The sequence below is a fragment of the Myotis lucifugus genome, unplaced genomic scaffold, assembly GCF_000147115.1.
Source record: "Myotis lucifugus unplaced genomic scaffold, Myoluc2.0 scaffold_10, whole genome shotgun sequence".
NCBI classification, from domain to species: Eukaryota; Metazoa; Chordata; class Mammalia; order Chiroptera; family Vespertilionidae; genus Myotis; species Myotis lucifugus.
In genome coordinates this window covers 15,724,040-15,751,127 of record NW_005871058.1, presented here as the reverse complement: position 1 = coordinate 15,751,127, position 27,088 = coordinate 15,724,040, and the positions used below count along the sequence as shown (strand labels likewise).

The window sequence follows — 27,088 nt, the reverse complement described above, 5'->3', positions numbered from 1 at the left end:
TAATAACCACACCAACTTTCTTTTGCTGTTTGAGTGTTGTCTTTTTATTTCTTTTACTTTCAACCTATCTCTACCTTTGTTTCTTAAGATTGTCTCTTGTAGACAGTAGTAAAGTCTTTTTTATCTAGCTTGTCAAGTTTCTCCCTTTTATTTGGAATGCTTAGCCTATTCATACTTAGTATATCTATAGATATTTTTGGATTTAAGATTGCCATGCTGATATTTGTTTCTTCTATTTTATTTTGTTTTTCTATTTCTTCTTCCCTGCCTTTTTGATCATTCAACATTTTCCCTTTTCTCAAGTATTGATGTCCTATACTGCCTGTTGTTCAATACCTAAAATTCAAAGAGTTTGTCTAACTTCACAGCTGCTTTCGGTGGTAAGGGAAAGCTGAGTACTTGGTACATTGCCACGATCAATAGTAGAAGTTCCTAAAATTCATTGACTTTCAATTTAGATTAGTTGAGGGGCTACCTCCTCTGCAAGTGCTTTGGACATAATTAGTTGTTTCTTCTCCAATGAACTCATCCTCTTATTTTGCTCTCTTACCTTTATTTGTTTGTAAGCTAATTTGAGTAATATGCTACTCCTGAAATCAGATGTCCTGTATTTCCTTCTTTGAATTTTTTAGTTTATCATGTATATTTTAAGAATACAATAAATCGTTGCTGAATAAATGAAGAATCCTTTTGCCTCACTCTGTGAATAACAGTTGCAATAATAATTTATTCTTCATTCTCTGCTTCACTTGTGTCTAGACTCAGTATAAGCAGAGGAATGTTCAAATATAGTGTAAGAAACTCTATAGTTACTAAAATGATTGGAAAACTACTAATGAAACCATTAGGATGAATTGCACAATTATTATTTAATTTCCTATTCTTGGAATGATCCCAATAGAATTTGCCTGCCAACAGCATAATTGAGGAGCCTCTGAGTAAAGGGACATTTCTCCTAAGAATAATAACCTAAAGTTTTAATTCATGATAGCGTGACTCAGAATATAAATGTAATGAAATTTATGTGTGTTTCTCTGTGCATAATAACACGGTAAAATAGAAGATACTATCATTGAAACCTCCAACTGTGGTATTTTTATCTAATAAAATGTAAATACTATCATATTTTATTTAGATTTGATGAAACTGGAACTTTCAAAATTATATCATAAAAATTATATGGCCCTTTCCAGAAAAAAATTATTAATTTAGAAACACAGGATTAGTGGATAATAAATGCTTTTTCTTTCAACTGTAATATAATACATTTATCTATTTAAGGTAGTTACCCTCATTACTAAATTAATCCAGCATATTATTAAATGATTTATATTCATATTTTTAGGTCAACATATATAACACATACCTCTATGTCCTTTGGCCATGAACTGTCACACATCCTGGGGAGTAAAGAACCTTTAAAGAGCATTGAAGAAGGTTCCACAGTGTTTGCATTTCTTTTCCTTTTATTCTCTTCTTTTGGCATGAAGTCAGTTGAGAAGGATGGATATATAGGGGGAATGCTCCTTTCAAATCCTATATGGTAGTTAGGATTTTTATTTTCCAGTTCTGTTTGTGAATTAATTTGATCCAAACTAGCGGATGATGGGGCTGAAATATCGAATCTGTATACATCAGCACCATGATGTTTTCCTGTGGGGTTTCTCCCAGAGCTTTCTTTATTTATGTTTTGAGGATTTGGTAGCGCAGAAGGCCTAAAACCAATTACTGGTGTTTTTCTAACTTGGTGACAGGAGAGTTCTGAGCTTTTAGAATTGAATTCATTTAAGGATATTTGCTGTGCTTCATCTAATGAATGCTTTGGTGAACTGGGCACAGAAACGGTGTTTTCTTCAATCTCCCTCTGATAGAATGGGATTTTATTATTGATTTCATCTACTAGCTGATCAAAACCCAGACTGAGTTGGCTAGAAGAAGGGGGTGGATTTACAGAGTGCAATTCCTGGTGCTCATGCTGCTCTTCATGTGATTCACTGGGATTTAGATCTGTTTTCCAACAATATGCCATTCTTTACTGTATGTAACTGAGAGGGTTGACTCTGCTCCAAGCAACTCTGTAATGAGATTTTAAAAATATAGGAATGTTCCTAGAAAAACATAAAGGGAAACAAAACGTTCTTTGATTAATTAGTAATAAAAGCTTGCAAGAAAAAAATAGGATGAACAAATATAAACAATTATTTTAAAATTTCTCTTTTGTGCCCTTGCAGGTTTGGCTCAGTGGATAGAGTGTCGGCCTTGCAGACTGAACGGTCCTGGGTTCGATTTCAGTCAAGGTCATGTGCTGCGGTTGCGGGCTTGATCACAGGTGCGGTCATGCAGGAGGCAGCCAATCTCTCATCATTGATGTTTCTATCTCTCCCTCTCCTTTCTTCTCTGAAATCAATAAAATATATTTTAAAAATTTCTCTTTAGCAAAATAAATAATTCCTTGAGTAATATAAAATGCCATCAAGGCTCACAACATTAAAATCTGAGGGAGCGTATTGATTCATAAAACTCCTATGACAGTGAAATAATTTCCATTATGACAGGAGATTCATGAATCAATCCAAAATCCATATTCCCCTTGGGATTCCTTTTGCTACTGAAGATCCACTTGCCTATATCATCATTATTTCCCTCTCTCTTCTATCATCTATATGCATGTTAACATGCTAAAGGCTCTTTATTACTAGCTAAACAATGTCTTCTTTATCAGCAATCACTCAACCTTGTAAATACGGTCTTAACTTTTTCCTTTCCACCATATCAAATCTTCTTGTCAGTTGGCTAGACCCTTTCTTCTCCTCCCAAAATTCTCTTAGGTAATGGCAAATTCTTATATCACTTCTACAAAATGACTTCCATTAAGTTCATCAGTAAGCTTCATGTTAGTAAATTCAACTACCATTTATTAGTCTCTATTTCATTTATCTCTGCAATATTTGATTCCATTTGCCACACTTCTTATTTTACAGTTCCTTGCTTTCCTATGTTGGCTTTTCTGAACCTATTCTCTGAGTACTTTTTTGTTTGCCTTTTCTCAAAAACTCCTTTGCCTATTCATTTTCCACTTGACTCTTGTCGGAGTTTCTTCTCAATTATTCTCTCTTTATAAGTAATTTTATTCCTCCTGTAGTTTAAATTACCACTTATATGTCTAGACCATTTTTGTTAGGACCCACTCAATATCTCCTCTTTAATTTTTTTAAATCTCCAGCAAAAGGTCCAAAAATTAAATTATAATTCACCCAAGAACCTTCTCCCATTCTAGTATTCCGTGACAGAAAATGGCCCAACCATCCACTCAATCTAGTGGTTCTTAACCTGTGGGTCGCAACCATCGGAAAACACATATATAATTACATATTGTTTTTGTGATTAATCACTATACTTTAATTATGTTCCATTTGTAACAATGAAAATACATCCTGCATATCAGATATTTCCATTACAATTCATAACAGTAGCAAAATTACAGTTATGAAGTAGCAACGAAAATAATTTTATGGTTGGGGGTCACCACAACATGAGGAACTGTATTAAAGGGTTGCGGCATAGGGTTTCATCTTCAAGTCTTCCCTCACCTTTATTCTTCTATATCCAATAAACCACTAGTTCCTGTAGGAAATCTCTTTTTCTCTCTCTGTTGAACACCGTCACAATCCTAGTCTAAAGCTTTCATCTTCTCACCAGCAAAGTTATATTGTCTCTGAAACTGCTTCTACATTTTCTGCAATCTGTTCTTGTGCCCTACAACTGTTTTAAAATATTGTAATGATATATTTAAGAAACTAACTCAGTAACTACCCAGGAAATAGGTTTACAATGGTTTTCAACTATCTAAAGGTAACATCCATAGTGTGTATATGTAAGATTTCTCTTTCCCCTTAGATCACTAGACTATATTAGTCTTTCTCACTTATAACTCAACTAGTGGCCCAGTGCACAAAAATTTGTGCACTCGGGGGGGGGGGGTCCCTCAGCCCTGCCTATGCCCTCTTGCAGTCTGGGACCCCTCAGAGGATGTCCACCTGCTGGCTTAGGCCCGCTCCCTGGGGGATTGGGCCCAAGCTGTCAGTCAGACATCCCTCTGGCAGCCTGGCAGCCCTTGGGGGATGTCCACTTGCCAGCGGGGAGCAGGCCTAAGCTGCAGTCAGACATCCTTAGTGCTGCTGAGGAGGCGGGAGAGGCTCCCACCACCATTGCTGTACTGGCAGCCATCAGCCTGGCTTGTGGCTGAGCAGAGCTCCCCCCTGTGAGAGCGCACTGACCACCAGAGGGCAGCTCCTGCATTGATCATCTGCCCCCTGGTGGTCAGTGTGTGTGTCATAGTGACCAGTCATTCCTAGTCATTCTGCTGTTAGGGTCAGTTTGCATATTACCTTTTTATTATATAGGACAAAGGCCTGGTGCACGGGTGGGGGCCAGCTGGTTTGCCTTGAAGGGTGTCCTGGATGAGGGTGGGGGTCCCGCTGGGGTGCCTGGCCAGCCTGGGTGAGGGGCTGATGGGTGTTTGCAGGCTGGTCACACCCCCTTCAGGGTAGGGGTCCCCACTGGGGTGCCTGGCCAGCCTGGGTGAGGGGCTGCTGGTTTGCCTTGAAGGGTGTCCTGGATGAGGGTGGGGGTCCCCACTGGGGTGCCTGGCCAGCCTGGGTGAGGGGCTGATGGCTGTTTTCAGGCTGGTCACACCCCCTTCAGGGTGGGGGTCCCCACTGGGGTGCCTGGCAAGCCTGGGTGAGGGGCTGATGGCCATTTTCAGGCTGGCCACAGCTCCTTCAGGGTGGGGGTCTCCACTGGGATGCCTTGCCAGCCTGCGTGAGGGGCTGATGGCCGTTTTCAGGCTGGACACAGCTGCGGGCTGGAAGCAGGTATCTGGATTTATTTATCTTCTGTAATTGAAACTTTGTAGCCTTGGGTGGAGCTCAGGGCTGGCAGGGCAGGCAGGAAGCTTGGCTTCCTGCATTGACTGGGGCAACCCAAGCCTCCTGTTTGCTCTAGCTCTGTGGCCGCCACCATCATAGTTGGGTTAATTTGCATATTCGCTCCTGATTGGCTGGTGAGCGTGGCTTGTGGGAGTAGCGGAGGTATGGTCAATTTCCATGTTTCTCTTTTATTAGATTAGATACCTTGTACTTTGCTTTACTCAGAGTTATTGCTCATTTGTATTTGTTGAAACAGATGATCTAATAAATTTTGAAAATTGTCATTTTTAAAATGTATAAATTATAGTTTATAAATCATAACTATCACAAAATAAAATTGAAAAGTATTTGTGTCACTTTTACGGATTTTTAAATTTCTTTAATGATTATATAGATGTATGTTAAAGACAAAAAATGTAAAGGATAATTATGATAATAGTTAACTATCAAATATGATTATCAATCTATTTTGCAATGGTAATTGATTTTTATTATATTGGCACTAAAAATTGACTTAAAATTGATAACACTAAACAATAAACAAATTTATTATATTCTACTCAAGAAATTGAACTGATAAATTTGGGGAAAATTTTCAGTTCAATTAAGTCAAGAAACTGAACTGATAAATTTGTGAGAGATTTTCAAGGTATGCAAGTAAAAAGTGTATAGAATAAAGTGTTAACCAGAAAATTGATCTATAAAATATGGTTCCAAACTATTCTAATTCATGGGTTACAGTGATACATTGTCTACACAGAATCTCCTTTTTGGTACTTGCTATTTTTTAATCTCCAGGTTTTTAGTGAAAGCTATGTTTCATTAAAGCAAATTATCCTCCTTCATTTTTCTCTGTCATGGACCTCAGAATTTGTCAGCAGGGTATGACTTTGACAACCAGAGTTAATATCCTGTTCCAGGCTTCCTTAGCGTCGTCTGCTCTGTCTTAGCTTAAACACAGTAAGTGTGGCTGGCTATATAAAAATGACTTTTACAGTTTTTGGTGGCTTCAAAAGAACTGATTGTGTTTTAAAAATTATTTCTTAATTTTGTAGAGTCATTAATGAAGGTCTTTAAAAAAGGTACCAGTGATCTGATGCTGAAATTAAAGATTCATTTAGGCTGTGCCCCATTTTTTGCTGTGAATAATAATGATAATCATATCTAACATTTTTTGAGACCTCTGTGCCACTGCTCTACATACATGTACATATTTACATATGTTAATATATTTATTTCACATCTCAACCTGTGATATTATTATTACCACTTAACAAATGAGGAAAATGAAAGGTGAATCAACTTACCCAAAGTCTCAGAATTTGTGTTTACCAATTTGTTTTAAACAGGAATTAAAGAGAGGTGTATGGGTGATCATGCCATATTCATATGACATTTAGAGCATGCCTGGATTTAGGCACTGAAACACATATTAACTCAACTTAAACTATTGCTACTGAGAAGAGTTGAAAACTTTTCAATTTTTATTACTAGCAATAATTTTTCAAGCATTTTTGGCAGCACTAAAACTTGAACTGGATTAGAAGCCTGTCTAAAAAAATCTCATTATCATGAGATAAAGGTGAATGAGATATACTTACTCACATTGAAAATGTAATAAAAACTAAACCTCTTCCAGATCTACTTTTTCAGTATTACACTTGTGATTTTTAAGAAATTTCTCATAATTTAAAAGTTCTTGAACATCACAATTTAAAAACTGGAGTATTTTTTTGTTTATAAGCTAATAGAAATGCCATTTAGTGTCAGCTGGTGAATATCTACACTTTACATTATAAAGTAATGCATAAATAAAGTCATTTAACTTGAATTTGAGGCAGAACTGTACATAGCAGCAATTAAGACATCATTGAGAGGTTATCAGTTCCTGATTTAAATAAGACTGTAAAACTATAAAAAACATATAGTAAAGAAGAATAATGTTTTTATATCCCCATATTCCCATGTCTTAACCCTGGAACCTGTCAACATATAAGATCACATAGCAAAAAGGTATTAAAGGTCCAGGTGGAATTAAGTTTCCTGTCTCATTTTTTCCCATTTCTAATTTGAAATTTAGTGATGAGGAAAAACATTTTCATGACCTCTGATATGTGTCTCACCTAAGAGAAGACAAGAGGTACTTAGGGAAAACATTAATTTCCAAATAGTCTCTATAGGTGCCTTTTTACATGAACAAGTGGCATTTTCTTATTCATATAAAGGGTGTCCCAAAATTCACGCAAGATTTGAATTTTGTGTGAGCATTAACAACAACAAAAAATAAAAGCCTAATTTTACTTGCTTTATTGAATCAGATTCTAATATTTGTTGCCCTTTGATTTCAATCCCTTCAATTTGATAAGCATTACCAAGTACCAATTATGGCCCAGGAGCAGGGACAATGAAGACCAATGAAGACCACAGCTTTGCGTATGTGTCAGCAAAGCTCTGGAGGCCATTTACCCAATGTGCTATTCCATACATAACCCTATACTGTATACTTTATGAATAAATAAAAAAATTACAATTTTTAATTGTAAACCTGTTTTTTCTATCAAAATTACTTCTTGCGTGAATTTGGGGGCACCCTTTATAATCCAACTAGTGCAGTGATGGCGAACCTTTTGAGCTCGGCGTGTCAACATTTTGAAAAACCCTAACTTAACTCTGGTGCCGTGTCACATATAGAAATTTTTTGATATTTGCAACCATAGTAAAACAAAGATGTATATTTTTATATTTATTTTATATATTTAAATGCCATTTAACAAAGAAAAATCAACCAAAAAAATGAGTTCGCGTGTCACCTCTGACACACGTGCCATAGGTTCGCCATCACTGAACTAGTGGCTTGGTGCACAAAATTTGTGCACATTAAAAGGGAATTAATTAGAGGAAATATTTTAATATTGCTATTTGCCCTTTCTCTATAATAGAAATGTTAGACATGAAAGGAAATGAGTAAAATGTATATGAAAGTAATACATAATTTTATTAATAAATAAACAGTAACAAAATGATATAATAACAACTAACACATGATATAAAAACAACAAAAACATGATATGAAAACAGCAAAAACATGATATAAAAACAACATTGATGCAAACAATGACTGATAAAGTGATTAAACTTATTCTAATATCTCCCTGTACACCACATTAAGAGTGAAAACACTTTAGAGTGCTTGAGTAATTTCCCTTGGGATGAAGTATTTACAACTTGAACTTTAACGTCACACACTCTGTCGATAATACCGGCATCTTTTGGCTGCAGAGCTACGTTATATCAAAAGTTGCTCTTTAGACATAGTCCCTCCTCCCTGCTGTCACAGTCTGAGATGCAGGTGAATGAGAGTCCTACCTGTCAAGCCACGGAGAGCTGTCTGACCAATGGCTGATTCTGGCTGATTCTGTTGGGTGGGACTTCCCACAGTTCTGCCACCAGCGGGGCGGGGCAGAATGCTGGCATCGTCTTGGTGATGAAGGCAGGCATCCCACCCCGCCCCGGCCACTCTGCACCTGCACGCGCTGCCCACCGGCCCGGAGTGTCTAAATATTCCAGTGTGCATTTCCTATGAATGAGGCTAGAACATGATCAGCATCCTCAACAGGGCTTTTATTCCCTGTGACTAATTTGGGCTTCCTCATACTGTGTTCTCAGGAAAGCTGAACTACTTCCATAGGTTTTAAGAGGCAGCATTTCAAGCAGCCAGGCGTCCCGCCCTGACCCTGCCGCTCCGCGCCTGCGTGTGCTGCCCAGAGGCCCTCTGCAAGCGGATCAGGGTGTAACGCTGGCATCATTGCCGTGGAAACGATGCCAGCATCCTGGCCTGGCTGCCGCCATCTTTGTTGTGGAGTGATGGTCAATTTGCATATTCTGTCTTGATTAGATAGGATAGGTACTTCACCTCTCATTAGACTGCCTCAAGCTTCCTATATATAAAAAATTTGAAGCTGTCCCTTATTCGTATTTTTGAGAGATGCTGACTTCAAAAAGCAATGTATCTATTCATGCATCTATTTACTCATTTGCACATTTACTTATTTAGTAACTGTTTCCAAGTATATTATGTCCAGCAGTGTGCAAAGCCCAGGGAATACTAAAGTGATAAAACAGCTCTTGCACTCAAGCAGCTCATAGACACAAATTTATCATACAGTACAATATGAAAATTACTTTAATAGATGCAGGTTCCATGTCAATTGGGGGGGATTTTATATAGAATACTATTAAATGTGTTTTACCATAGAAAAAGCAGAAGTAGCATTTATGAATGCCATAGTCAAGGTTTGAATATTGGGTATGTTTTTGTTTAGAATGTACAATATATCACAGATAACTTTGTGCAAGTCATTGAGACCTAGTTACAAGGATGTTTTGATTCCTAAGTATTGTTAAAATTACAGCCCTAAACATGATAGATAAAGCAGTTGAAGCAGTAATTCATTCAATTCTTCTGAGTAAATAATACAATGAAAAGTCAGCCTCCAGCTCTGACATTACTTTGGGGAAAACAATCTAGTGGGAATGAAGCCCACTGCATGCAAGGACAAGGACAGCCAAGGAGTATGTATGACACCAGTGAAAGGCCACAGACACAATTCTTATAGCATTTGCAATATGACACTTGGTGGAGGGTCCCTAAACACAGGCTAGTGGTATTTTGGTAAGAGCAAATAATGCTTTTACTATTGTCAAACAAATCTACCTGGAAAACATACCAAGATGAGAATTTTAAACTGATCAAAGCAGTTGTGGATACTATTTTCCAGGTCTCCTTCCCCTACTTAAGGGTCTGTTATTGAGTGTTCTATTAGTAATGAATGGCTGAGTTAGACAATTATTTTTATTTATTTTTTTAATTTAGTTTCTTTTTTTTTAAATTTCAGAGTGGAAGGGAAGGGGAGAGAGAGAGAGAGAGAGAGAGAGAGAGAGAGAGAGAGAGAGAGAAAGAAACATCAATGATGAGAGAGAATCATTGATCAGCTGATGTCTGCATGCCCCCTATTGGGAATTGAGCCCACAACTGGGCATGTGCCCTTGACCAGAATCAAACCTGAGACCCTTCGGTTCTTAGGCCAACACTCTATCCACTGAGCCAAACTGGTTAGGGCCAGACAATTATTTTTAACTAGAGGCCCAGTGCACGAATTCATGCATGGGTGGGGTCCAGCCAGCCCACACCTATGGGGGCTGATTGGGGCTGGGCCGGCAGAGGGAGGGGCTGTAGGAGGTTGGCCAGCTGGCTCCGCCCCCATTTGGGGTGGGGGGTGATCAGGGATGTGGCCAGGGGGAGGGGCTGTGGGAGGTTGGCTGGCCAGCCCAACCCCTGATTGGGCCGGTTGGATTGCTGCAGTGGGCAACATAGCGACTGATTGTTCTGGTTGTTTTGGTCATTCAGGTCATTCCAGCATTCTGGTCGCTGTTTTTTTATATATATAGATAATTTATTGCATGCTCAAAGAAATCCTTTACCTTAAACTTATACTAGGTGTACTAGTTAATAATGCAAATTTTGTAATCAAGGAAAACACGATTTCTTTGTGTTTTCTTTTATTACATAAAGAAAACATCAAAAGTGCTTTATTCAAAGTAATGTCCATCACTAGCTACACATTTCCCCCATCCTTCAGGTAATTTGTGGATACCGTCCCAATAGAACTTTTCTTGTTTTGAGGCAAACCATTCAGAGACCCAATTTTCCACTTCTTTGTATGTTTTGAAGTGCTGCTCAGAAAGTGCATGTGCCATCGATCAGAACAAGTGGTAACCTGAAGGAGCAAGGTCTGGTGAATACAGCAGGTGGGTTAATACTTCCCAGGCTAGATCTTTTAATGTGTCTTTAATTGGTTTTGAAGTGAGTGATGGTGCATCATCATGAAGCAAAATTACTTTGCTGTGTCTTCTGGCACATTCTAGTCGTTTTACGATCAAAGTGTGGTTCAAATTGATTATTTGCTGTTGGTAGCGATCAGTATTATGGTTTCACCTGGTTTTAGAAGCTCATAATACACCACACCTTCCTGATCCCACCAAACGCAGAGCATTGTCTTCTTTGCGAAGCGATTTGGCCTTGCAGTTGATGTTGATGGTTGACCTGGATAAACCCATGATTTTGTGCATTTGAGATTCTCAAAATAAATCCACTTTTCATCGCCAGTCACAATTTGATGCAAAAAAGACTTTCTTTCGTGCCGTTGAAGCAGCATTTTACTGATGACTTTTCGGTTTTACATTTGTCTTTTGTTCAGTTGATGTGGCACCCATTTTCCTTCCTTTAAAATATTTCCCATTGCCGAAACCGGTTTGGCTCAGTGGATAGAGCGTCGGCCTGCGGACTCAAGGGTCCCAGGTTCGATTCCGGTCAAGGGCATGTGCCTGGGTTGCCGGCACATCCCCAGTGGGGGATGTGCAGGAGGCAGTTGATTGATGTTTCTCTCTCATCGATGTTTCTGACTCTCTATCTCTCTCCCTTCCTCTCTGTAAAAATTCAACAAAATATATTAAAAAAATAATAAAATATTTCCCATTGCTTGTAAATGATCGGAAATTGTTTGCTGAGCAACGTTTAATCTTTCTGCAAGTTGTTTTTGAGTTTGACATGCATCTTCATCCAATAATGCTTGTAATTGTTGGTCTTCAAACTTTTTCGGTTGACCTGGATGTTCTTTGTCTTTCACATCGAAATAATCACTTTTAAAGCGTTTAAACCAGCGTTCACAAGTATCTTGAGATGAAGCATGTTCTCCATAAGCTTACAGAAGTATTCAGCAGCACTTTTCTTCAAAATAAAGTAATGAATTAAAACTTCCTGCAAATGCTCTTTTTTTTGGCATGCAATTCAACATTTTTAAGTGTAAAAATATCTGATGTTAACACCTTCAGCAAATTTGACATGTGAAATTTTGAAGCTTGTTGTCAATACAACAAAATAGCATACATATCAAATCGCATATATATCAACATATGTGTAACTCCATCTATTGAAAAAAATCTGCATTATTAACCGGTACACCTAGTAAACAATAGCACCAGAAAAGAAGATTGCAATTTATCCAAGTGAATTGGGTAAAGTTTCAAGAAGAGAAGATTCCTAAGCTAGGAGAAGGAAGAGCAGTAATTTTCCTGGCAGGTTTGAAAAGAGGAAGAGGAGGAGCCAGACTTGTTTCCCAGCTACAGGATATGAATTTTGCAAAGACAAGGAAAAAAAAAGTAAGTTACACAGAAGTATAAAAAAGGAGTAAAGAAGATGTGAAATACAATAAGGAATAATATGAAGAAGATGGAAGAAAGATAAAGTCATGAAAAGATACTCTGTTATAAACTAAGTACTAGGTACTGAATAATAGCAGTGAAAAGGACCAACATGATCTATAACCTAATAGGAAAGAGAACTGTCATCAGACTTTTAGGCATCTTGTACTAGAAGAAAATTGAGTAGTGATATATTTAAGATACTCAGTGAAAGAAAATTTGAACCAAGAATATATAGTCACTGAAACTTATTTCCAAATTAAAGTTTCTCAAACTGTTATGATCACATTAGATTATTCATTAATAAACTGTTAGAGAATAAACTTCAGATAATCAAATGACAAACATACTTCTACATAAAGACTCTTGATGAGCATTAAAATATACATATTTTCTTAGAGAACTCAGGTAGATGAGGGATCTAGTAAAAGTTTAATATGGCTATCTCCACTGACAATGTGGGTATAGTTCAACTTTAATCAAAGGTGGGGAAATAAAGAGAACATATACAAATCTCTTTGAAACCTCTTATTGTTCATATAAGTGACTGTGTTAGAATTATCCACAGAATATTTTGTGTGTAATGCTGGATAAAATAAATAATTCTAGCATCCCCATTGCCCCCTGAGAATCAGTATTCTTTGTAGTACAGATTAGGACTGAAAGTATCAGAATGAACTAATGAGGTTTAAAAAAAATTTCTATCTATCATCTATCTATCTATCTATCTATCTATCTATCTATCATCTAATCTATTTCTTGCTTGGAAAGGCCTAGAAATAATGCCCATCTCAGTAATAATGAATATCCCTAACATCTAGATAGTTATCCCACTAAAAGAAAGCAGGGCTGCTTGAAGAACCAGTTGATTTGGAGGTCTGGGGAAGATAATATATAAGATGAACCTAGGAGATCCTACATCTCTAGATAGTAAGGAAGCTACCAGAGAATGCAAGTGTGCATTTAGGACTTGAGAGCCAACTTGGAAAGGCCCTATTGGCCAATAAGCACAATAACTGAAATGGAGGAAAACATCAAATATGTTTAAATGCATGTAATCAGAGTGACACAGATACACACATACAAGTCACTAATCACCTTTGTACAACATAAGGTTAATGTAGTACATGCTCAAACATGTTTAAATTTTTTTTTATATGAACTAATCACTGGATAAGTATGTTATAAATGAGGCAAAGTTTTTCTTTGTAGAAGAACTTCAAGTAAATGAAGAAATGATAAAATTGGGTTATCATGTTATCAATATTTTATAATAAGTCATGAATTATAAAATCTAGGCATCAAGCATTGATGGCTGCTCACATTGCAAAAAGAGAGGCAGCCAGGGATTTTGAGCTTTCTGATAAAAATTCAAAACTACAATAAAGAAGTCCTGCCAAAAAATCTAATCTATTCTGATTAACCCTCTAAATCCAAACACCAATAGACAGAAAACACAGAGGGTAGAGGAATATGTTAAACTAAACCAGGGTAGAAATAAATACAGAAAAAAATAAGCTAGTTTCACTATCAAATAAATTGCAAGGGGGAAAGTGGAGTAGGAATATAGTAATTGCAAAAGGGTGCAAAAATATATTCATCCCACACAAACCAAGAGAGAGAGAAAGAGAGAGAACCAAGCCATATATTTTAGAGATACACACTTGGATGATGCAACTACATAGAAAAGGGCAGAAATTATGTTATAAATGTGTTTATTCTTGGGGAGAAGAAGGGTATTTGGGTTGCAGGGCACATGGAGGGTTTTTGGGTGGTAGGAAAGGTTTATTTCTTGACACTGAGGGTGATGATTAGAAGGTTGTTCAACTGATAATAGTGCATGAAGCTGTACATTTGTTTTATGTAGTTGCTAATGTAAATATTGAAATAGGAATTAGTAGCTTGATTTGTTGGACGTATGGAACTCAAGGATTTGTACAAAATGTAAGTAAAGATGCTGAGTATTTTCATATGTGATTCTTCAGTTCAGAAAATAAATCTTATAGCTGAAGCCAAAGAACTTAAGAGAGTTTGGGGATTAAGAAGAGATATAATTAATCTGAGAACAGAATCCCAGTGTGGGAGACAACTAGTATTTATAGTCTGAGAGGCAAGAAGAAAACTATACAAGCAACTTCCTTTCAAAATCCTGACTTGGAAGTTGCACATATCACTCTGCTCATATCCATTGGCTTGAGTATATAGCCACGGGAAGACTGGAAAAGGCAGTCCCTTACTCTGTTGCCATGAGACCAGAAAAAAAGAAAAGAAAAGAATGTTCTATTACTAAAAGGAAGAAAGGGCCTTATTTTGAACATTTATAGTGGGCTGGTCCTGGAGTTCTCTGGGAGACCTGGAGTTACAATGTGAAATCATGATGCTGAACCCAGTGCAAAGAGGAGCAAAAATCCCTAAAGGATGTGGAGGAACTAGATCAGTGGATGTTAGTAAATAGAAGGGACATAGGCAGTAGAGCAAGATATCACGGGACTCTGAAAAGTGGAGTTTATACTGTGTTGGAAAAGATAACCTGTAAGACAGTGGCAATCTAGAAGAATGTTGGCCGTGCCTTGTCTTCCTCCATATAAGGGACATGAGAGGAAGAACAGCTTCCACAGGAGAGACAGAAAGGAGCAGAGTTCTTGGGAGAGTCAGATTTCCCTTTAAGAAAGAAAAGTGAAGATGGCTAAGGAAATTCACAAGGCATCTTGCATAGATTAAATCCCAACTGGAAAAAATAGCTCCCATCATGCATTTTACAGGTTGTGATTTCTGTCACTCTTACTTTAAAGGGACACAGAATACAAAATACTAGTAAACCAATTCAGTTCTAGTTCTTAAAATTATATGTTTACTTGAAATATATTAAAAATCTTTTTAAGTAATAAGCCAATAACATCCTATATAATAAAAGCCTAATATGCTAAGTGTCTGGTCATCTGGCTGGCCATTCAATCAATCAAAGCATAATATGCTAATGATAAGCTAAGGCCGCTCAACTGCTCGCTATGACATGCACTGACCACCAGGGGGCAGACAGTTGACCGGTCGACCAGTTGCTATGATGTGCACTGATCACCAGGGAGCAGACTCTCCAACTGGTAGGTTAGCTTGCTGCTGGGGTCCAGCCAATCAGGACTGAGCAAGATGGGCCAGACATGCCCTGGAGCCCTCCTGCAGTGCTTCCTGGCTGGCCAACCTCCCACATCTCTCCCTGGCCCCGATTATGCACCGGTGGAGTCCCTCAGTGCTGGAAGCCGATCCACCCTGGCTACTTGAGGCAGTCCCTGCAGGGATGTTTCAAGGGACCTTGTAATGGAGATGAGAAACGCCCTAGCCTTTGGAATGGAATGGATGGGATTGAGATCAAATAGGATAAATGCAGATGTAAGAGGACAATAGGGGAAGGAACCTGTCTAGAAGAAGATAGGTTGTTTCCCCAGGTGAGGATTTTTATCAATAAACCCTTTAACTGAGTGTCAGAAGGGTGGTTGGTCGCTTTGATCTTTGCTTGGAGTGACCTCCTTCAGTTACTTCCTTGTAGCTTAGTGGAACAATAGAGTAACCTTTGAATGGAATTGGGAAGCCCCCTGGCCTTTTGTATAGAATGGATAGAACTGGAACCAAATAGTATATAAACAGATGTTAGATGACAATAAAGAGAGGTACCTGGCTAGGAAGAACCTGGCTATGATGATCACCTGAATACTGCCTCCGTGTCATTCCTTCTCCGCCGACTCCGTCCACACCTTTGGGAACCCCTGGACCCGCTGGGGCTGGACCCCAGCACCTCAGCCTGGCCTGAGCCCTCTCACAATCCAGGACCCCTCGGGCGATGTCAGAGAGCCAGTTTCGGCCCAATCCCACAGGTGGAGTGCCCCTCAGCTAGAAGCCGGGCTCATGGGTGGTAAGCGCAGTGACGGTGGTGGGAGCCTCTCCCGCCTCCATGGCAGGGCTGAGGATGTCCAACTGATGGCTTAAGGCCCACTCCCTGTGCGGGGGGCAGGGGGAGGGGATGGAAGGGCCTTAAGCCATCAGTCGGACTTCCCCCGAGGGCTCCCAGACTGCAAGAGGGCACAGGCCAGGCTGAGGGACCCCCCACCCCCGAGTAGAGAATTTCATGCACCAGGCCTCTAGTATTCGTATGTTAGAATATTCTAGCAAACAACTTCACATTTATCAAAGTTACATTTTTAGAATATGTAATTTTGTTCTTTTATTCTTTGTATTTTTAAATAAATATAAAAGATGTATATTGTCATATTTATTTCTATCTAGTTTCAGCTTCATTGTTCAATACTAACAAAATTTCCCATATACACAAAGGTTTCTCTTATTTTTGTAAATGTTTGAGAATAGAAGTAAGTAGCAGAAACCAGTTAATAACAGTTTCTTCTTTTGGGGAATTTTAATATGGATCTGAAACTGAATTGGTAAATAGTTTTATCTCATAAATGAAATTTCATTACATGGTAGTGGCTTCTCGGGATTGCTTTGAGAATTGTGCAGCTGAGCAAAATTTGGGATGGTAATGCTCCATTAGCACCCTCTGTGTGGATGTAGGAGAAGGGAGAGGAAGCATGCACACCACACAGTATCCATCACTGTTCTAGTAGCTAGAAACATGTCTCTGTTTTTCACCAAATAAACGTAAATTTATAGGTGAAATAAATATTGAAAATATAATAGATGTGTAGAGATAACTACTTAATTATGCTTAGCATTAACATAATCATTAGCACAAGATATAAGTTCTCAAGAAACATAAATTTCAACTGAATCTTTGACAAAGTTATTGATATAATGAATTTGATTGAATATGATTTAGAGAGAGATCCTAGAAAGTTTTTAAAGCCATGTATAAGGAAAAGCCATAATTATATGATGCACTGGTAATTTTTAATGCTTCTAAGAAGATGTTTATTGTACCAACCCATACAATGAAATATACAACAAGACGTTCCTTTTAAAATCTGATTAATATGTATGGCTTGAATAACCATATTTTATTTTTACTATTTAAAACATATATCTGAAAGGCATTTGATTCATTGCATTGGGGCTACAACAATAGGACTGACTTGAAACATTAACATAGAGAAGAGTTAAATGAATTAATGTATAAAGTTTGAATTTAAAAAATAGACAGCCAGACAAAATTAGAAAACTGTAAAACAACCAAAAAAAAAACACCTTATAAATAACAAAAATAAAAGCTGGTCAACACACTGTGAGTTTAGTAAATGAGTTTAGTTCCATAATCTTAGAATAAAGGTAATAATAAAATAAGTCAAGGGATTTAAGATCACTCCAGTTGAATTTCTTTTTAAGAAAAATATGTTTTTATTGATTTCAGAGAGGAAGGGAGAGAGAGAGATAGAAACATCGATGAGAAAGAATCATTGATTGGCTGGTCTCCTGCATGCCCCACATTGGGGATCCAGCCTACAACCAGGGCATATGCCCCTACTGGAATCAAACCGTGACCTCCTGGTTCATAGGTCGACACTCAGCCAGGCCAGGCAGGCCAGTTGAATTTCTTTAGAATTGAATCTGGATAGTAGTATATGATTTTAAAAATTAACCAAACATTTTTTTAAAGTGAAAAATCAAATGATATTTGTTTATAGTATAACATTACCAATAAAAAAAAAGACTGTCAACCATTCATCCAATCATCCATAAGTAACGTCAAAGCAGATCAAGCTGAAATGGAATAAGGGGAAAACAAAAGCAAGTCTGGCACTTGCTTTATTATCTGCCAGCCTGCAAAATGGTAAGGAGATGACTCATTCCCCTGCTACTGACCAACTGGGAGATTCAGGCTTATCAACTCTCTCCATCCTCACCCCCAAAATGATTGCTCTGCTGCATTGCAACACTTTTCACTGGCAGCCAGAGCCACTTTACCATTCCTCTACCTACATTATTTCTAAGACTACAATTTGCTTTAGTGAAAAATATCTGGAGTCCACAGTGATTAAGCATTTGACTTGCTTTATTTGAGAATGTGAGGTAAAATACCATGAGAAAGTGCAAAGGTTGACCATTTTTGGCAAAAGCAGAACTATATGTTGATTAGAATCACCTAGAAATATGTTTACCTTCTCAAAGTAGTCAAACAGAAAACAACAGCAAGATAAATGAAGTCCAGAATTTAGAGAAATTAAGGGACTGCTAGTGATCAGTAATTAATTAGGTTAAGTCTGTTTATATTCACTGTCTAAGTGAAAATGAAAATGTGTTCTAACAGCCACCAGGTAAACAATGAAAGTAGTCAGATGAAGCTACAGACATTATTTATGAGTAATCAATGGAGACAACTTTCATTCCCACAGGATGAGTAATTGGGAAAAAAAGTGACACATAGATGTGGAAATATTCTGCAAGAACTAAAATGACTGTTTAAAGTTGAGACAAAAGAGGAGAAATTAGTTTTGAAAAACATGCTAAGTAAATATGATAAAAATTAACTATGTTTCTTATAAAATTAAAAAACTATTCTATTACATAAAGCAGAAAGATAAAATAGAAACCAAAGTAATAAAATGAAGAATAAAGATATAGAAGAAATTGGTTGAGAGATTTATTAATAAAAATGGAGCTTGGTGAGATATTGATATGTAAAGAAACTAAAACATCACTAACATTAAAATTGTCATTAAAAGCAGAATTGACATAAAAAACTAAGTTTTGAAATAGCATTGAGGAACACTCTATGAGCACTGAAAAAAATAAAACCACGATAGAAATGAATGAGTGACACTATTGCAATTGCAACAGTCTAAATAAACATCTGACATCATACTATTGAAATCTTAAATATAATCAGAACAAATGAAAAGAGGTAACATTGAAAGTAACAAAAAAGGAAATCTGAACTAAATAAATCTGAATATGCATACATATCTGACACATACACACATGCAACCAGGAAAAATAACTAATTTTTTAAAATGTCAAAAATAAAACATTTACCTATCAAAAAGAAAGGGGGAGGGGGAGGATAAGAAAAAAGAAATCAAAGTTAGCTTGAATATAGACTTTATCTTTAAATACTAACTGTCCCCAGGGAACAATAAATACATAGTTTTGAGGGTAAGTATATTTTACATCAAGTATTCCTTTGCCATATATTAGTGATAGAGCTAAAAAATATTTTGCATGTATGTAACTGCTCAGAAATTTTTGTATACTCTTTCAATGAAAAATGTTGACAATATTTTAATCAAAATAGAAATTTAAGAATAGGAAACTAAGATCAATCATTTAAAAATCAGATAGCATTGACTTAGTCTAAATAATTATTACAAATATAATTTCAAAATCATTCCATATTAATAAGCCGGGTGAAAAAAACAGAGACTAGTTCAATTAAAACTAAAAGGCATGCTAAATTTTCTGTCTTACAAGAGGAAAGGGAAATCGAATATGCTATATCCTTTTCACCTATGATTAAGAAAACAATGCTAGAAAGAGAAGCAACAACTGATACCTTAGTAATACAAAGGATTATAAGAAAATATTACTAACAATTACATGCCAACAAATTGGACAATGCAGACAAAATGGATAAATTCCTAAGAACACACAATCTTCCAAAACTGAATTAAGAAGAAACAAACCAATTGCAACCAACAAAATCGAAGCAGTGATAAGAAAACTCCCAACAAATAAAAGTCCTGGACCGGATGCTTCACAGGTGAACTTTACAAAGCAATCAAAGAATTAACACCTACCCTTCCAAAACATTCCAAAAAATTCAAGAGAAGGGAAGACTCCCTAGCTCATTTTAAAAGACCTGCATTATCCTGATTCTGAAATGAGATAAAGACACTACAAAGAAAGAAAATGTCCCTGATGCAAAAACCCTCAATAAAATATTAGTAAACAAAATTCAGCAATACATTAAAAAGTTCATATACAGTTATCAAGTGGGATTTATTCCTGGGATTCAAGGATTGTATATCTTCAAATCAATTAATGTGATATACCACATAAACAAAATGAAGGAAAAATCATATGGTAATATCAATAGATGCAGAAAAAAAAACATTTGACAAAATCCAGCAACAAATTTGTGATAAGAATTCTCAGCAAAGTGGGAATAGAGGGAACATACCTCAACATAGGAAAGGCCGTATATCACAAACCCATACCTAACATCATGCTCAAAGGGGAAAAAGTAAAAGCAGGCTATTTGATAAATGGTGTTGAAAAATTGGACAAGTACATGAAAAAAAATGAAACTAGAACACCTTCTTACACCATATACAAGAATACACTCAAAATGGATTGAAGACTTAAATGAAAGACTCAAAAATCATAAAACTCATGAAAGAAAACATAGGCTATAAAATATCTAACATTTCTCTTAGCGATATTTTTTGATATATCTCTTTGGGCAAGAGAAACAAAAGAAAAAATAAACAAATGGGACTACATCAAACTAAAAAGTTTTTACATGAAAGGAAACCATGAATAAGTCGAAAGACAATTTACTAAATAAGAGAAGATATTCACCAATGATACATCTGGTAAGGAGATAATATCCAACATTTATAAAGAACTCATAAAACTCAACACAGAAAAAAAATCCAATTAAAAGCTGGGCAAAGGACCTGAATAGACACTTCTCCAAAGAGGACATACAGATGGCCAATAGACAAATGAAAAAATGCTTAGCATCACTGATCATCAGAGAGATGCAAATTAAAATCACAATGAGATATCACCTCACAGCTGTCAGAATGGTATCAATAAATCAACAAATAAAAAATGTTGGTGATGATTTGGAGAAAAGGGAACCCTTATGCAGTAATGATGGGAATGCCTCCAGCATTGAAAACAGTATGGAGATTCCTCAAAAAATTTAAAATGGGACTGCCTTATGAACCAGCCATTCTACTTCTGAGTATATATCTGAAGAAAACCAAAACACTAATTTGAAAGAATATATATGCACCTCCATGGTCATTGCAGCATTATTTACAATAGCCAAGATATAGAAGCAATCCAAGTACCCATCAATAGAAGAGTGGATTGAAAAAAAAAACAACCTTAAAAATGGACAAATTTTATTATAAAAGAATTATTGATAAGATTTAATAACAGTGAAAATTAATTTGTGCATAAATAATTATAAGAATTCACTTTTTGCTATCTATGATTATCTGTGTCATTTCATCAGATCATAAATATGGGGAAAAAGTAATTACTTATTTAAAAATACAATGCAATATGTTTCTGGATAGGAAATGACTAGTGTATCACTCTTCTTTCTAAGCTCCAAGGGAATTGTACTCTGCTTTTTACTCACTGAAGAGGGCTTCCTCAGGACAATGATGGTTACAGCTCTGAGAGAAAAATCTTGAAATTATGGCCTGGAGGCTCACACTGGCAACATATGAGTTTGTTGATTCAATGAATCAATTAACTCATCTACATAATATGAGCCTTTTCTATAGGAGCTGGATGAAGTTGTCTTTATTCATTTACCAGCTCAATCACGGTACTATTTTCTTATGTTCCATTCACAAACTTGCTTTTTCCATGCCCCAGGTGGTAGATAAACATGTATGGAGTGTGATTAGCATGTCAGGGAAAGAGACCCTGAGCTCCAACATCTTGATTCAAATCCAAGCTCTTAATGACGTGTTTTTAAAAAAATATATATTTCTTTATTGATTTCAGAGAGGAAGGGAGAAGGAGAGAGAGACAGAATCATCAATGATGAGAGAGAATCATTGATTGGCTGCCTCCTGCACACCCTCTACTGGGGAACAAGCCCGAAACCCAGGCATGTGCCCTTGGCCGGAATCAAACCTGAGACCCTTCAGTCCGCAGGCTGATGCTCTATCCACTGAGCCAAGCCAGCTAGGTCCTTAATGACGTTTTTAAAGACATAGGTGACATTATTCATAACTTACGTGACATGAGTTCTTTAACCTCTAAGTCTGTTACCTATCCACAATATTACATTAGATAATGCATTTTAAAAGTTTTACACTCTACATGGTTACACATTATCATTATTTTTTAAAAGTGGATGTATCATTTCTATCTTCAATCCTAAGTATCAGATATCTAATTATTTGCCAGGTAAGAAGGGGGTGATTGGGACACACACCGGTTCACAGTGGCCTTCAGAGAGCTGCCAATACAGAGGCAGACAGACAGGGCAGGGCAGGAGGAGCCCAGAGTGGAGTGACAGAACAGAGAGAAAACAGCTGCTTTTTCCAGCAGGAGCTCTAATCAGCTGGAAGCCCATATGTTAAGAATATCCACCCTTCATTTAATAAGAATTTCCTTTTGGAGTTGCCATCAGCATGCAGTCTATAGATGACCTGCATTAGCTTCAAGACAGAGGGAAATGTGCACAGAGAAAAAAATCTACCCGCAGACATGACTGAACTTGTCTCAAGACTGAGAAACATGAGAGTGAGCAGTTAGGAGATGATACAAAGGGTGTGGTATCCATGCAAGCTATGAAGTCAGCCTTAGAGAGAGAGGGAGAGAGGGGAGACTGGAAAGAGGAAGAGAGGAAGGAAGAGAAAGGAAGGGAAAGCGAGAGAAGGAATAATCCAGGCATAATCTGTACTTCTAGAAAAGATCTATCTTCTGGAGAACAAATTGACTCAGTTTTAAATTCATCTACCACCTAAGTTTCACAATATCATTAGCTACGTTGCTAAAAAGAATGCACTTGGATTAAAATATTCTCCTACGTATTTGGTGAAGTATAGGAAGTTTGTTGCAGTCTCTTACCTGAAGTATATATCTTCCAGAAATGAAACATAATCTCGTTTCTTTTCAAGAGTGAAATATGTTCATACAAGCTAAAGCACTTCTATTTCAAGGGAACATTATGCTTCCACTGGAAGCTTAGATTCCTGTTTGGCAGGTTTGGCATGTTTGGGAATCTATTTTTCATCAAACACCGGAGGGTTGTATGGGGAAAAAAAAAGGAGTTTGCATAATGAATAAGGATTTAAGCCAAAAATGCAACAATGAAGTAGCTTCTCTGTGAGAAACAGATGTTGAGGCAAAAGAGACCAACTAGCAATATGATGCAAAAGAAATATATATATTTTAAAATAGCTAAAGAGAGAATATTTCTCCTGGAAGTACTTTTGCTCATGCTATCATGCATTTGAATGTGGAAGCGGATCAGGAAGGTGGAAACAGTGATTCAATTCACAGAAGAGCTGAGCCCTTGAAAACGCTGCTCTAGCCTTTCTATTAGTTTCACTTTCAAATTATTTTCTTTATTTAATTAGGATTTAATATATTCACATTTTTGTCTAGCTTAAGAAATTGCCAATTTTGTTTGCTCAGCCTCAGGACTCTAGCTCAATTTGAATGTAAAAATAATTTTTATCATCTAATCATATTTTAAAAATAGCAATAAGGAGAAATAATTTACATGGTTAAGTAGAATGTACTATAAATGTGGGTAGTTTGTTGTCTTGGTATACTGCTGCTGAAGATGAGTCAGGCTGTTGTCTAGCCTCAGACCTTGGAAAGATTCTTCCACGGTAACCTTGCCAATATGATAGAATTTAATAGTCCTCTTTAAAATTGAATACACAGAGTTATGATCCAAAACCTTGAGACTGGCTACATGCATGCTTTATACACACTCAGCATTTTCCTAACCTTCATACTCTCTCATTATCTATATATATAATAGCCTAATCGACCATTTCGGCAGATCAACCAGAACGACCAGTTGCTATGATGCACACTGACCACCAGGGGGCAGACGCTCAATGCAGGAGCTGCCCCCTGGTGGTCAGTGTGCTCCCACAGGGGGAGTGCCGCTCAGCCAGAAGCTGGGCTCACGACTGGTGAGTGCAGCTGCCACAGCGTTGGGAGCCTCTCCCAGGGGCGGCAGCAGGCGCAGCGGGCTGGGATGAGTGCGAGCTGCCCAGCACCCAACCCTGATCCAGGTTCCTCCCTAGCCGCCTGCCCTTGGTGCACTGCTACATCCCGAGGGGTCCGGGACTGTGAGAGGGTGCAGGCCGGGCTGAAGGACCCGTCCCCCCGCTGCCCTGTGCACGAATGTCGTGCACTGGGCCTCTAGTTATTTATATAAACCCTTTGAAAGAGGGACTTCACTTCTTAAGTCAAGCATTCCTCTAGAGCAGCGGTTCTCAACCTGTGGGTCGCGAATCCTTTGGGGGTCAAACAACCCTTTCACGATGGTCACCTAAGACCATCGGAAAACACATATATATATAATTACATATTGTTTTTGTGATTAATCACTATGCTTTAATTATGTTCGATTTGTAACAATGAAATTGGGGGTCACCACAACATGAGGAACTGTATTAAAGGGTCGCGGCACTAGGAAGGTTGAGAACCACTGCTCTAGAGTGTCTCCTGGGTGCTTAGCAGCTGCCTGGTGCTGGGAGTAGTGTGATGAACATGACTGGCAAAGTCCTGCTACCATGGAGGTTGCTTCCCTCCCCCAGCCCTGTTGCCTAGCATAGCGATCTGAACCAGTTGGTATCTCCTTGAAAAACAAATGAAGAAAGGTGTAGGTCCGATAAAGTTGTTTATATATTCCAATTTAAAATATTAGGAAACTGGCAAATAAAAGGAAATATCTTGACCGAGTTATTTTGAAATGAAGTGCTAGATGCATTGGTGCTTACTAGTATATTAAACACAAATTGCTTTCTCTTTTATTCACTTCAGCTTGACAGGAGGGAAAAATGAATCAATAGTACATGAAGTCTTCATAAAGATCGCAATTCAAACCTTCAAAAATTGTATTTGTTTAAAATCTAGTGTAAAGGAGCATGAAATTAATATTGATATTCTTCAACCTTATACAAATTGAGTTTCTTGAGATTTTTTGGTGAAATTAATACATTCAGTTACTAAAGATTAAAAACAAATGATTTTATTTAAAATGATTATTCAATTACTAAAGATTGAAAACAAATGGAAAGTTTATTAAAGGGTATTCAGTGGGAATAAATACTGCTTTAACAATATCTGCTCTGTCAGGGCATCTATTGTTCATTAGCAGCCCTGGAGAAGGCCATGGATTGCCTCATTAAACACCTTGCCAACCTTCATCCTTGTGTACATTTCTGGCTGTAGAGTCGGAAAAGCTTAAAGTGACACTTCCGAAGAGTCAGGATGAGAATTAGCTTCTTCCATTAAAATGTATTTTCACACATTTTGGAAGGTGGAAGCAAGGACTATTTGTGCTGCTTTGGATTTTATTTTCTATTGGCAAGCAAGATCTCGGTTTCTAAAGCAATACTCTAGTGCTTGTTCTGCACTTCCCTTGGCGTTGAGAGGCAGCTGTGTCAAAAGTAGTGGTGACAGCTAATTCCCAGCTTTCCGATTTGGGGATTGCTTTGAAAGTGGAATGCTTGTGCTCAGTAGTTCCAGTGAGGGCCGCGGTCCCCGGATGTGTCAGTTCTGGAGTGTACTGTTCCTATTTAAAGCCCACCGCATCGGCCCTTGTTTTGAAAGTACTTTATTCTCTGTATTAAATCTTTCCTGATCCAATATTTAGATTTGTTTCCGAACAAGTGTATCAGACTGTGAGTTGTTTCCCAATATTTGTTCTTAACCTTTTTCCAAATAGATTTTCAACTGGTCGCCTACCTAGCGAATTGAAAACTGCTTTCTCAGCCCCCTTATTGAGCGTGACCAAGTTCTAGGTAATATCATTTAAAAAGATGTTATATTTGGTACTTCTGGTTTGTCCTTACAAGGGTAGAGCATACAATATCCTGGCGCCTTGCCCTCTTTCTGATCACGGTGTGACGGCAAAGGTTGAAGAACTTCCCAGAATTCAGAGCAGAGTCACATGTTGAGAGTGGTAGAACCCTCTGCCAACAGCGAACCACTTGGCCCTGAACTATTTAATGACACATACATTTCTATCTTGTTTGAGATGCTGGATTTTAGATTCTCTTTCTTTTTAATAGCATCTTAATCTGAAGTAAACCGTAATTTGGTTATTAGATGTGGAACTCTACCATACTATAAACAAAACAAACACACACACACACACACACACACACACACACACACACACACACAAAACGAGGCATTGGTCCAATAGTTAGGTAATGGGTGGCAGGAGCCCAGATATTGCAAGCTGGAAAGCCAGTGACCCTCATTACTTCATTATGAACATTTGGTAAGGTTGTCACTGTAATCCTCAAAAAGGTAGACTTCTTGCCAAAAGAACATGTGACCTCTGAACTGTTTGGAAAAACTCAGAATGTTGCTATGTCTCCTTGTGCAAAGTTCTGCAACAAGATATACTTGCTCTGGTTATAACAGGTGACTTTAAAGAAGCAGCTGTAGCAGTAAATGGGCCTCTGGTGTCCTCAAGTGCCTGCATTAAGACTTCTCAGTTATTGGGATACATTCCAGTTTCAAAGGTTAGATTAAGGTCAATGATTTCCTACCTAAACTAATGTTTTCAGCTAGTTTCAAAGTAGACACCATTAAATTGAAGGAAAGCAAAAATGTGCTGAGCAAAGAGACCAGTAAATATAAAAGGTTCATCTGGAAGCATAGAAATCCTGTCTAGATTAGATCTTTGGTTATGGTTATTTGTCCATGGATCTGTCTGTGACTAGAACAAAAGCATACTATACTTTTTAAAGGGAGTATATTGATCTTTAAAAGCCAAGGTGTGTTTGACCTTTAAAGCAACTCCAGAAGCCTCTCCACTGACACAGAAGAATATAGCCCACAAAATATGTGCAGTCTCCAAGTAGTAGAAATAGTGTCTAATAGGGTAATCAAATGCTTCTGAGAGGTTTTTTGAGAGTGAAAAGGAACATATTTTTTTTAGCAAGAGAAAATAAATTTAATGCATATATATATGTGTGTGTGTGTGTGTGTGTGTGTGTGTG

General features: G+C 37.5%; 1 protein-coding gene across 1 annotated transcript in view; it reads right to left on the bottom strand.

Moving 5' to 3' along the window:
- The window catches only part of PIK3C2G (phosphatidylinositol-4-phosphate 3-kinase catalytic subunit type 2 gamma), a 268,815-nt gene extending 245,779 nt beyond the window's left edge, over window positions 1-23,036 (bottom strand). Inside the window, exons 1-2 of the mRNA XM_014451731.2 lie at window positions 22,956-23,036; window positions 1,367-2,108 (exon numbers count right to left, since the gene is read on the bottom strand). Of these exons, the coding sequence (XP_014307217.1) occupies window positions 1,367-2,029 (663 nt within the window). The 5' untranslated portion in view covers window positions 2,030-2,108; window positions 22,956-23,036. The remainder of the gene's footprint in view (window positions 1-1,366; window positions 2,109-22,955) is intronic.
- Between the last annotated feature and the right edge of the window lie 4,052 nt (window positions 23,037-27,088).